This window comes from Mycetomoellerius zeteki, unplaced genomic scaffold (assembly GCF_001594055.1).
Source record: "Mycetomoellerius zeteki isolate Tzet28-1 unplaced genomic scaffold, Tzet1.0 scaffold315, whole genome shotgun sequence".
NCBI classification, from domain to species: domain Eukaryota; kingdom Metazoa; phylum Arthropoda; class Insecta; order Hymenoptera; family Formicidae; genus Mycetomoellerius; species Mycetomoellerius zeteki.
In genome coordinates this window covers 9794-23966 of record NW_017257300.1, presented here as the reverse complement: position 1 = coordinate 23966, position 14173 = coordinate 9794, and the positions used below count along the sequence as shown (strand labels likewise).

General features: G+C 31.3%; 2 protein-coding genes across 2 annotated transcripts in view; both read left to right on the top strand.

The window, feature by feature from the left end:
- LOC108724915 (sterol O-acyltransferase 1) overlaps positions 1-5298 on the top strand; it is a 13640-nt gene extending 8342 nt beyond the window's left edge. Inside the window, exons 10-12 of the mRNA XM_018451619.1 lie at positions 2427-2497; positions 3900-3970; positions 5158-5298. Of these exons, the coding sequence (XP_018307121.1) occupies positions 2427-2497; positions 3900-3970; positions 5158-5298 (283 nt within the window). The remainder of the gene's footprint in view (positions 1-2426; positions 2498-3899; positions 3971-5157) is intronic.
- A 2107-nt stretch (positions 5299-7405) lies between these two features.
- On the top strand, positions 7406-12890 carry LOC108724913 (sterol O-acyltransferase 1-like). The gene is given in 7 exon segments (XM_018451615.1): positions 7406-7554; positions 8186-8334; positions 8682-8818; positions 9129-9292; positions 9649-9922; positions 12410-12757; positions 12760-12890. Coding segments are annotated over 7 exon segments (1293 nt in total). The 3' UTR covers positions 12832-12890.
- Positions 12891-14173: the final 1283 nt, after the last annotated feature.

The window sequence follows — 14173 nt, the reverse complement described above, 5'->3', positions numbered from 1 at the left end:
TCGCGAGCATCACGATTGATCGGATATGAATCCTATCGTGTTTTATCGGATTTTGTAAGATTTATATAAGATTCCTATAAGATCTAATTCAAATTAGTGAATTTACGAACCAAATTTCATATTGAAAACGATAGGATTTTTCTATCGTTCTCTATCAACTTTTTTACCAGGGCGTAGTGAATGACATATTTTCTAACTTAACAAACTTTAACGATTAATATTTCGATTCACAAGGCAGAACAATGCTTCTTTTTGCTAATTTCATTCTTTTCGTTTCGCAAAAACACGTCGAATGAGCCTAGTTTTATCGAGATTAGACGTAAGGGAACTAAACTTATAATATTTACCACTGAGGTAAATCTCTTTAAAGGAATGAAATATTGCCACTCTTTTTCAAGAAGTAAAACATTTTCACTCTTTTTCAAAACTGACTGTATTTTCACTCTTTTAGAGTGAGATTTCATTTCAAGAAGTTTGGGAGTAGATACTATCAGAGTCATCATTAAATTAGTCATACAGCCCCGTATTGTGGTTAGCCTACTAGCCCCATCCGTTCATTTTTTAAAAACATTAACAGTATACGATAACAAAGACAGATGAACAAAAAAAAATCTGTTGGACTTTATTAAATAAGAACTACGCTTACTATATAAATGGAAATAAAATATCTCAGACAATTATATACAATTGTAAACCAAAAACTTTAAGAATAAAAATGTTTACTTAGGTGTACGATTTTTTAAAAATTGTAGCGTAACTTCTATCATAGATGTGTTAGCAACGAGATGTTACAGTAGACTGAGCAGTGAGCGGCAATCGCTGCTGCGTGCTTAGACGGATTTACGCGTGTCTCGCGCGATTTGTTTATAACGTAGCCTCGATTATTCTACTTACCCTTATAGTTTACTGACCCCAGTCTCCCCTACAACTTCTGACCGTTACTTTTTCAAAACTAATTGAACATCTGGACAACATCCCTTGTCAGTTTCGGCTATTTCATTTTTAATAATATTAATTACGATATATAATAGTTTATACGTAAAAGTTTTTAAAAATTGTATGTGTAGGGACCAAGTTTCAAAAAACGTCATTATTTTTTCTAGTCAAAGACGTCAGCGATTGACAGAATCACAAAAAGACGATGGAAAAAAATACAATGAGAAAAATACTTGAAAGTGTATCAGGAATGTTTCTTATTGCTTATCAGTACATGTACTTGTCGCACGTACTTGCACTGCGTAAGACGTTTAAAGTACAGTGCGTACTGAACAAGCCCGAGAGGACATGTGCACTTTGACTGATAGATCCTCAGTATGCACTGTACGCACGTACAATTGTTTTTCGTGCGCCGCACAAATTAAAGTCCGTGGAACCTAAAACGGGATTAAGCAATGTAGCGTACGTGAATCGGCCAATCACAGTAGAGATCGTAGCCCAAGGAATACAAAAAATTAACAAAGAATCAAAAGAACTTTATCTTGATTCTTATAATTAATATTAATAAAACAGTCAAATTTTGTAACAAAAATTATCATTTTGACTTTTATGACATTAAAATAAAGTCATTTTGACTTTCTCTTGACTTTTGTAAAAAAAAATCATGCTAAAGTTAACTAAATGATACGATTTTGCATTTCTTTCATAAAATTCGTGTTCAAAGTTTCTTAATCTCAATAAATTTACTATTCGATGACAAGTTACATAATATATTTTTGGAAAGAAAAACGAGTAGTCGACTCCAGTAGAATCAACTAAAGAAAAATAATGCAACTGAAAAACGGTATATTTTAAAATTAAAAGATGCTATAAATTTAAGAAGTAAAATAAAATGTTTTTCAAGTGACGGTTACAATTATAACAGTTGTAATATAAAATTATGCAGTTTACTAAATTTAAAAATAAATTTTATTCTCTAAATCAGAGATAATTTTTATTATCAGCACTGAGTGCGAATGTTCTTTTTAAATGACGATGAGTCGCAAGGATTTATCAGTACGACGCACGAAAAACATTTAGGAATTGGGGTACGACGTTCATCAAAGAATCATTTTAAGTACACGTGTCCTCTCGGGCTAGTTCAGTGCGCACTGTACTCATGATGAGATAATAAGTACGATATCGACCCGTTTAAATAATCCGCATGCACGGAGCAAAACATGCACAGTCGAGATCGGGATCGAACATTTCGCGTTTCGCTGTCAAATACCGTTAACCGTGTGTTGTACTTTAGGAAATCTAAAGGAAAATTAACAACTGTCTTAATTAATAAATAATAGTAATGTATCGTGCGGCGTGAATTGCAGGTGTATTATGATTGGAGATCTTCGATCGTTTACGAATCCGATTCATTTTTATAAATCAGTACGGAGCCGTTGATTTTTTGGGGGGATCGTAAATCGTTCAAAGTTTAATATTTTCGGTGTAAAATTCATAGGCCATCCTTATTTAATCATGAGTTCTGAAACCATAGACCTTCACGAGAAGAATAAAAATACAGGTAACCCACACAGTATATTCAGAAATATTTAAAAAATGTTTCGTTGTAAAATTTGAAATATTTCAAAAATTTTTTATAAAATGTACATCTTTAAAATATCTTTTCATATTTTAATGTAATATTTTGAAACGTCTTACAAATGTTTACAAAATATTTCTTTAACATTTTATTGAAATATTTCAAAAAATGTTTCACATAAATATTTCATGTTGTCTGGGAAATAAATGACTCAATTAATGGTAAGCTGCATGATTCCTGAGACAATTAAATTATACCCGATTGTCAAAAAAATTCTGTATTATCTTTCCATTTTTACATACAAATTTATTCAGAATGATAATTATTCCTAAAAATAAACATCATTGTGTCAATAAATAAATTTCATCAGTCTGTTGCTATCTGATTTTTCAGTATCATTTGTGTAAACAGTATCAAGATCCTATGACATCCTACGGTCTAGGGAATTAATCATGTAACTTTTTCCTTAAGGCTGAAACGTGAAAAGTAAAAATTTTTTGTATCTATGTATGTATATGTACATATACTATATGGGGGTAATTCGAAAAGTTCTCGGCTTGATGGAAAAAGAACACATGATTTTTGGCAATTTTTCTTATTTTTCAACATAATCTCCTTTCATCACACACTCAATATACTTATTCTAACGATATTTTAACTTTTTTATACCATCTACACGATTTCTGAAAGTCTTCAAAGTAAGCGTTAGTTTCATCGATTACTTATAATATTTGAGTCAGATCTTTTTCCTATATAACGAGACATATTTCTTCATATTTGGAAAAAGGAACATTCGACAATGATATCATAATAATTCGTGACATCTTCACGACAATGAATTAGTGATGATTTATTAAAATTTTAACCGTCATAAAGTTGTGAAATCATAAATTATCACAATATCAAAGTTCAAATTATTTTGATAGAATACGACAAATATATACTGAAAAATAATTTACAAAATTTTAATAAATATTTGTTTAGATAGACCAATAGGACATTTGCTCACAGTAAATAAATATTTATTCAATTAAAAAAAAATGATACCTGTAAGAATATAAGTATTTTTCTTTTTAATTGAATAAATGTTTATTTATTGTAGACAAATGTTCCATTGGTACTATTTAAACTAAGCAAATATTTATCAAAATGTTGTCAATTTTTTTCGGTACAGGTTTATTAAGAAAAGATCTGAAAATACATTACTCAATTTAAATCATAATTCAATAACCAAAAATCGTAGCGTAATAACTAGAAAATTATAAAAGAAAACAACATATTTTACAATATCATTTAAGAAACTTGTAGAAAAAATTTATTTTCCCCGTATACATCATCAAAGTACACAAATACGTTATACACATCTCTACATTTCTTATTTCAGCAACCAATGGAAATGCATTCACAGATGTTTTATATGAGACGATCGCTGATGGATTGCAAAAAAGAATTCAGGTGTGAATACCATTGACAACTTGATCCGTAATTAGAATATAAATTTAAGTAGTTTTGTTAAGTTTATCGAGCTAGTACTGTTTAGGTCAAAAAACGATGATGTTAAATTATTTCCTGGGAAAAAATATTTTTAGATTAGCGCAAATAAACAAGGAATTAATGTTGCTTACATTAGTTAAATATGAACGTGTTTCGATTGTCCTGTGGTGGTGAAAATGATATATTCTATGGAAAAAAGACATAAAAAGATGATTTAAAATTATTAATGAGATTTTTATCAGAGATTGAACGAAAATGGTAGAACGACAATAATGTGTTTTCATTAGAACATATTTATGTTAAATTATAGTTCGCTCGTTTTATGCAAAGCAAATTAAGTAATATAAAAGGTCAATAATCGAGTATGTACAACACTAAGAGAAATTTCATACGTGCTGAAGAAGGACACGTGGTCCGAAACGTTCACATTTAGTATTATTTAATAAATAGAAATTTGATTAAAAAATTGTAAGTTCCTTTGTTGCTCGATTATTGACCTTTTATATTACTTAATATTTATGTTAAAAAATCTTGTGAAAACTCAGCAGGTGATGATTGAACAATATTTCAATTTATTTCATACAAATAAAAGTAAAACGTATTTCATATTTATTTTGTACTTCTTCTAGAAAAATGTGAAAATAAAAAAACATTTCTGCAGTTCATAGTCTTTTCTTTTTATCGATTCTTACAATATTATGATCAATATTTGGAAAAAGGGACTAAATGCATTTTTTTAAATTGCAAATAACTTTTTAAATATTGATTATATATATATATAATAGAAAAATATTATGACATATAACTTTTCAAAGACATTATATAAATATACAATTAATACTGTTCCAATTTGTGGTATAATAAAAAAGTAACAAGTTATTTTATTTTTTATCAAAATCAAGATTTTGTAATTAGGCCTTTATTCCGCTCATCTCCTTAATTATATATAAAATATGTCCATTCACATATAATTATATAAAATTATATATAGTTTTATATAATTTTATATAATTATATATAAAATATTTTTTCCTGGGTTATCATTTAAATGTTTAAACCGAGAAGATACGATTTCGTAAGAGATAACGTGACTCTCTGATTTTTGTACTCTCTGTATTTTGTATAATATAAAATGTATTTCTTCATAGGAAATAAGACAGGATGTTTTGAAATATGTTAACCACTGCATTAATGATATGATGTCAGATGTTCTGCAAAAGATAGCAGTACCTTTGGCGAAAAATGGAGAATTCTTGTATAGAACGGACAGACATCGTGACAAAAAGTGAGGAATCATCAGAACAGAGAGAAATGCAAAAATATCTATAAAGTACAGATAGTGTAGATAATTTCACAAATACCCGAAAATATAATGTAATGTGGAACAGTTACAAACATTATAAAATTCAGAAGGAAATTGGATCTGAATTTAATTTTTAAGATTCAATTTTGGCTGTTATCTATTTACTATCTTTTAGTACGTTTGATCCTTCACAGTGCTACTGTTAAAATTTCAGATAGATGCGTTCATTAGTTTCTTTGTTTTAATCGTGTAGTGTTTGGTTCAGATTCCCACTCGAGTGTCACTCAGATATCACTCCATCCTTGTTGTTTACCGAACGTTAAACAAGAATAACATGACATCCAGAGAGCATCCGGGTGGGAATTCGAACATGCCCTAAAGCAACCAACATTTGATTCCATCATGGCAATATATTCGCTTAAATTTCTTCAATTACAGAAATGTGAGCAGGTGCATTGTCATGAAAAAATAAAAAATTGGCTGCTTTACATGACCAAAATAAAGAAACTAATGAACACATCTGTCCGAAATTTTAACAGTAATCCTGTACAGGATCAAACTTGTCTAGGTTGTAGGTTTAATATAGAGTTGTGGGTTTAATATAGAGAAAAGTTTGCTCTATATACAAATTAGTTAGTAGAGAGTTTCAAGTTTGAATATTTGTTTCACATTTAATATTAAATTAATTATCAGTAGAGGTGCACCGGATCGTAAAATTACCGGATACCGGATATTGGATATTCGGACAGAATGCAACATCCGATATCCGATATCCGGTTGGATATTCGAGAAGGCAATTTCTTCGAGTCGGAAATCCGACATTTTCTGGATATCCAATCGGAGAACTGTCTTCTTTAAAAAAAAAAAACATGTAGAAAAAGAATTGTAATTTTGCAACAATGTATACGATATTAATATGGCATTATGAATATGTATACTCATTTCTAAAACATCTATATAATAACAAATCAGCAATTTAATGTTATAAAATTTCAATCGGATATATTCCCGGATACTAATGATATCCGGTCGGACAGTAAAAAGTACCGGATAATACCGGATACCGGATACTTTTCGGATATCCGGTGCATCCTTAATTATCAGCTAATGTAATTTTAAAATCTAATAACTTACTTTAGCATTATAAAAAAAGTAACGAAAAAATAACGAATCGTTACTTTTCAAGTACCACACTGAGAGAAAACAAAATAGTTCCAGCAATTATAAATTTGGCAACTTTTGCAATTGAAGTACCTATAACTAGTTTTACAAAGTAATAGAAACTAAAGTAGTGCTGAATATTATAAAAATATAGTCACGGTAACAAATTGTATGCACTATTAATTGGTAGTGAAGTAGTGACTCAACTACATTGAATAGTTACTTGGACTTCATGCAAATAGATATAACAATTACATTTTTCTAGTTTAGACAAAAATTTTTAAAGTGTCGCTCAGTATGAGTAGTACGCGGCTTTGTCACCAGAGGGACGTAGCGGAGTTCAGTTTCTCCTAAGAAGGAAACCACTCAGCTTACGATAAAAGGCGCAGCGTTGGTTTCAAACTTGGAAGACAAAAATAAATAAGAAATGCATACACAAATTTGTAACTATGTATTATAAAGCTTTAATAAGAACAATAAGTAAATTAAGTGAACTAAGAAAATATAGTAATATTAACCATTTATAAATTGTTTATATGGTTAATGTACTATATTTTCTTAGTTCACTTAATCTAGTATTCTTATTAGAATTTAATAATATGTATACAGAGTTGAGGCACTATTTCACTACAAATTTATAGTTACTGATACGACTTTTTTCTCTGAGTGCAGTAACGGTAACGCGTTACTTTTTAAAATTGGTAATGAATGAAGGTAACGAGTTACTTTTTTTAAAAAGTAACGGTAATGGTAACGCGTTACTTTTTTGAGATAACGCGCATAACCTTGCATAAGAATATACACGTGCCAATTTAAATTCACAACGTAATAAATAAAATATTATATTATTTACAGTATATATTTTATTTACAATATACTGATCATATTTGCATTTTTTATATTCTTGCAGGGAATCCAGCAAAAAAAATACGATGCCGGATAAGGAATTCCTCGAAAGAAACTCATTGCTCACTGATCTCTTCAACATCCCGCATATTCGCACGGTTTACAATATGTTCATGATGACTTTCATACTTCTCCTTCTCAACACCATCATATGCGATATCATGGAGTTTGGAACGTAAGTTGGCAATCTGATTCGTCTCCCCTGCAGAAACATCGCTTTCATTATTTTGTAGAGAAAAACATAAATATAGTTTTATATAATATATATTTGAAAATATATATATATAGAAATATATATTTTTATAACATTTATAATGCTAGTTAAATAATTTTTTTAGTCAAAACTTTTAAATTTAATTTCTTTTTAATTTTTAATACATTTGGTTACAAATTTCCAAATATAAGTTTTTTTAATTAAGTTTTTAAATATTTTTAGTCTCAGATTATTAAAAGATATTTGGTGATTTCACACAGATTATAATTTTGTACTGTCTGACTAATCAAGACCGTACTTATTATCTGTCTGTGAAATATGACGTATATATTATCGGGGTTGAAGAAAACGATTTAATCACTTCATTATTGTGTTTGGAAAACTACTCGTGATAAAAGACGGTAATTATGATATCTACCCACTTACTGCCAAGTGCAATGAACCTTCGTTGGAAAATAGAAAAAACTCATTAACAAATTAATTATGAGATAACTCGGTTAATTACTTAATTTTCGCGACATATTTGTTTTCTTTTAACCACGCTTTGGTTCTTACAACTTATTTTCCCTGTTTTAATTACTGATTCTTAAAGGATCCGCGTTGGCACCAACACTTTAAGGCATGCCTTTGCAAAATTTCCAACGTGCATCTTCATCTGGTCGTTCATGCAGGCTTCAACATTCGGTGTTTACGCGGGTTTCACCCAATGGGCTTACCGGCGACTTCAGTTTTTGCCAAAATGTAACGATCTCTTCAATTTAAGTTCATTTAAATAAATGTGGTTAATTTAAACGTTATGAAAGTTAAATTAATTGAGAAATTTATAATTAGAAGTAAATCACTTGGTTTAAAGAGTAGTTTGATAAAAAAAATATGTACAACACAATCTCAGTTTTTTAAATAATCTTCTTTATAGTGTAGTTAACGTAATAATTGATTAATTAAATTGAAATTATATTACAACAACGATATAGTGCAAAAATAATTGACCATAATAATTCTAAAAGCTATTAGATAATATTAATTGATTTTTAATTACATAATATTAATTAATTCAAGCGATTCAACTGTACCTTTTCTTTTTGCAGCCTCCCTCCGAAAATGGGATTATAGTTGGCTATCAATATTTATATTGTATCAAATTCTCTTCGTTATTTTTCCTATTAAGGCGATGCTCGGCGCGAATCTTTCCATATGTTGTAGGATGATTGTAATACTGGAACAAGTAAGCACCTTTTAAAACCTGTGCTTCTAGCGTCTTGAATTATGACGTTAGAAACGAAAAGTGTGAATTCTGTTTGCAAAGTATACATAGAAATAAATCAATTTTCTCGTTTTATACATTTGATAGTAGATACAAATAAATAAAACCTATTAATGATTTCTCCTTATTGTTGAAGACATTAACGTAATTTTCATCTAAATGTGTTTAAACAATTAACACATAAATCTATAGAATTTTTCACATTATTCTAATGTTATAATAGATGTTGAAGCAAAAATTTTTTTGCTTAAAACAATGTTTGCTTCTTTAGGTACGCATGATGATGAAGAGTTACGCTTTTGTCAGAAGCGTAGCACCTAGATTTTTGTCATACAAATCTCACAGTGAAACTCCGCCACCAAATGAGCCCAGATTCTCGCAATATTTATATTTCCTTTTCGCACCGACTCTTCTGTACCGCGACGAATATCCTAGGTAAAGATATTTCTTTGAAAAAAATAACAAGATATAAGCTTTTAATTATACAATAAGAGTGACAAGCTACATAATTATTAATTATAAAATTTGCCTCGTTATTTGACAGTATAGATTTATACGTTACAGCTTTAGAAAAAATTTCCCCAAGTTCGTTCGAAATATACAAACAATACGTCATAATCCTTAATAATTTAATTCGATGATATAGCTTTAGCTTAATCATTATACTTAAAAAACGATTTAATAGTACCGTCATATTGGCTACATTAAATTGAGAGGAAAGGTCACATTAAATTAGAGAAATTAGATTACACTAAATTAGAGAATCTATTGAGCATAATTGGTTTTTTTAGGACAAAAAGAGTTAGGCGGATGGTGGTAATTCGTAATTTTTTCGAATTTGGCCTATCGATCTTCTATCTCGCCTTTATCTTGGAAAGCCTAGTATTTCCGGTCTTCTATGTATTCGGCACGCAACATCTGGATTGGAAGTGGTTCGTCAAGAATATCATCAAGTCTAGTTTTCCTGGCATTTGCTACCTTGTCACCATAAATTATCTCCTGCTGCACACATGGATGAACGCTTGGGCGGAAATGCTACAGTTTGCCGACCGATTGTTTTACAAAGTGAATATACCTTTTCAGTAATCTACCTCACAAGTAGAATACGCAAATATATTTCATGTAATATATCACCAGAGTTGGCAAATATAACGCGTTACTTGTAACGTTACTGTTACAAGTTACTTTTTTTGATAATGATTGAGTAACGACGTTACATTTTCTTCTGCATAAGGTTCATGGTAACGATTTCACTAGTTACTTTTATCGTTACTTTATTTCTATTTACGCAAAAGTTTTAATCATGACTATATATACGAGGGCAAGTCAATAAGTTTTTAGAAAAACATAGTAAAACATATTTTTTTTATCGATTCATTTTTATTTCTCAACATAGTCTCCTTTCAGCTCGATACACTTGATCCAACGATTCTTCAACTTTTTCAAGCCGTCCGAATAATCTGATTTGTCCAACCCTTCAAAATAAGCCTCTGTTTCGGCGATGAGCTGCTCTCTGGTGGTGAATCTCTTTCCTCCAAACCATTTCTTCAGGTTTGGAAACAGGAAATAGTCGCAGGGGGCTAAATCTGGCGAATATGCTGGATGGGGAAGCAATTCGTAGCAGAATTCGTTTAATTTGGCGATCGGTGCCGGGTACGTATGAATCTGTGCATTGTCTTGATGGAAGAGCACTTTCTTTTTCGCTAAATGGGGACGTTTCTTCTTTAAAATGTTGTTGAAACGGTCCAATAAGGCTGCGTAGTAATCACCATTGATCGTTTGCTTCGACGGAAGGTAATCGATATGAATTATACCGCGTGCATCCCAAAAAACTGTGGCCATCACCTTTCCGGCCGACTTCACGGTCTTCGTCTTCTTAGGAGCTGGTTCACCCGGTGAAGTCCATTGTTTTAACTGTTCCTTCGTCTCGGGTGTGAAGTAATGGATCCATGTTTCGTCCACAGTAATGAATCGACGCAGAAATTCATTTGGATGGTTGAAATATCTCCAAACATTATTTTGTTTGGAGATTGAAATCGTCACACGGTCGCGCTTATGGTCCACACTGAGCAAACACGGCACCCATCTTGCCGATAGCTTCTTCATACCCAATTGTTCGTGCAAAATTGAAATCACTGTGCCATATGATATGCCTATGGCCTCAACAAGCTTGCGCACTTTCACTCGTCGATCAGTCAAAATAATATCGTGGACTTTATCGATGATTTCTGGCGTAGCAGCCTCAATTGGACGTTCCGAACGAGGTGCATCACATGTGGATGTACGTTTACATTTAAATTCATTCACCCAATTGTATACAGTCGCAAATGCTGGTGCAGATGTGCTATGAACATTATCCAACTCGGCTTTGATTTCTTTCAGCGTTAAACCTTTCATATGTAGATGTTTGATCACTGCACGAAACTCGTTCTTTTCCATTTTACAAAAAATACAAAGATTGTTCGCTTTAATCATCTATAGAAATGAAACCACGCGATGAATTCCGCTCAAAATTTGACAGTAATCAGCTGAAAGATGCAACTTGTCAAAAAGTAATGTGACATGACACTGCGAGTGCCCTCTGACAGATTTTCTAAGAACTTATTGATTTGCCCTCATACATTTTGAGTGACGATAACGGTAACGAATTACTTTTGAAAATCAATGACGAGTAACGATAATGAGTTACTTTTTAGGAAAAGAAACGGTAACGCTAATGAGTTATTTTTATGAGGTAATGTTGCCAACTCTGTATATCACACTGTCACAGCTTCAATGTAATGCGTTATGCAAGAATCTGTGCCTCTATCCTTATATAAGTAACGCAAGCTGGATTAATAGCTCCAGAATTACCCCACAAATATTTTACATAGTTATTTCGTGAGGAGCGCGAGCGTGGCATGGCAGAGAGCGCACTGATCTATCATGCCAGAGGTCCCGGGTTCGATCTCAGTAGAAATCAAAATATTTACGCTCCTTTTGGAAAAAGCTGGCAATCTCTTGAGAGTATCCTTACCCACAGAAACACCTCTTGAAAATTTAAACTTGTAGATCCCATATGCTCGTGGTAATTAAATAATCAGCGTGCGCACCACAAGCATATAAGAAAGGTCTAACAAAAGGTTAGAGGCCTAATGTAAGAAGAAGAAGAAGAATTTCGTGAGAGGAGTAAGTCCTAATGGCCGGATATGCACCTATGTTCGGACACTTACACAAAATTATTATTATTACTCTCAAATGTTTTTTTAATTATAATATTATAATTTAATTGTATATAATCTTTAAATACAATTAAATTATAAAATTATATTTAAGAAAGCATTGGAGATTAATAATAATATAAATAAATATATAAACGTTTTGTGTAAATGTCTGAACACAGATATATGTCTGGTCACTGAAACGTTTTACAGCTACACGAGGCAGATATTTTTCTCAAATAAGAGAATTCTAATATCATATATCCAATTCCAATAACATTCGGAAGCTATCATAGATTATCCATTTCTGTAAACTGCAGTTTCATGAATTATTGTATCGCTTGTGTTACAGGACTGGTGGAACAGCACGACATACTACACGTTCTTCCGCACGTGGAACGTGGTAGTGCACGACTGGCTGTACACGTATATCTATAAGGACATGTACAAAATCGTGGTGCCACACAACCGTGTGTTATCAGCTACTACTGTATTCTTCATCTCCGCCATCGTCCACGAATACATACTCGGGTTTGCATTCGGCTTCTTCTATCCTGTAATATTTATCTTATTTATTACTGTAGGTTTCCCCATGTTCTTCATCCGTAAGATTGTTAGCAACCTTTTTATGTGGTTGACCTGGGGCCTTGGCACCGGTATTATTTTCAGTCTACACGCGATAGAGTTATATGCTCGGGAAAACTGTCCCCCTCATCCCAATTACTACCTAGACCTATTCATACCGCGAAGCTGGAGCTGTCAGGAACAATTTAACGCGTAGATCTTTTCCATTTGTATGGGCGATGAAATTAAAAGATTATTAAGAAACAGGACGATATTTCCGTTTTGCAGTCACAGACTATTTTTAAAAACTAATATTAATGTACAAGTTTGTGTTAAATTGGAATAGACCACAAAGATTTATTTGTTGACACAACTTGCAATAATAAGAAGATCAGTGATGGTCCAGATCCAATTGCTAATAAACAGTAATTCATTCATTAAAATTGCACAATCTTAATTTAGATTTTAAAATTATTTTTTAATAATGAAAGTAACTGCAACGTTTTTCCAAGCTACTAATAAGAAAATTTGAAGTAGACAAAAAATTTTCTGCATCTTTAGTGGAACCGTTGGATAGAATCTAAATACATATATCTGGATATACGTATAGAAAGACATTTTGTGTATCTGAATCTGTATCTGAGATACATTTATATTCATTCGAATTAGAGTATCTGTATCAGTATCTAGATGCAAAACACTACAGTATCTGAACTATTTTTCAGATACACTTTCACGAACTTTTTGCCTCTAGTAGGAAATGTATATTTCTTTTGAAAATCACTTTTGATGTAACTATTACTAGAGAAAAGCCCCCTATTATAAGATCGGCGTCTAATATGAGATAGCGGCGTTTCTGCTAAACTAATAAATGCTATTTATTGGTTCCACCATAAATTTATTGCTCTTGGATTGAAAATTATTTAATGAAAAATTCATTATTAGATTTTGTCTACAGTTGTAAAAAAGATTTTAGAATTTGGATATCTTCAAGTTTCATTGAGATGAACTTTTATACCTTGTTTACTATTTAATAAGTAAATATTTGGCAATAAAAAAATTCTTCTTGTAGTGATAGAGTAGGATCGTACTAATAGAAAAATACGAGATATGTTGAAATGCTTAATTACAGAAGTTAGATTTGATGATCGTAAAACCGTAAGATGTAGAAATCGTAATATGACATACCCAGAATATTTCTAATATGGAATAACTTATACTGCTATGTCATTGTAGTGAAAATTGTTGCTAAAGTGTAAATGTTATTATACAATAATAAAAAGGACAATCAGAGTGAACATCAAGTGTCTGCCACAAGCGAAGTTTCCAACTACTTGAAGACGAGTCCTGGGTAAAATGCATCGCATGCTCATTTTGCGCTTACACTGGTTTTGTTTGTATTTTAAAAACATTAAATAAAGTTTTTTAATTGCAATACTAGCGTACTTTACACTTTATTATCGATTTCTCAATCTTATATTATGAACACAATTTTTTGACTTTGCGATTTGCTCACTTTTTATATTTCTTTAGTTCAAAAAAATAATTTGAA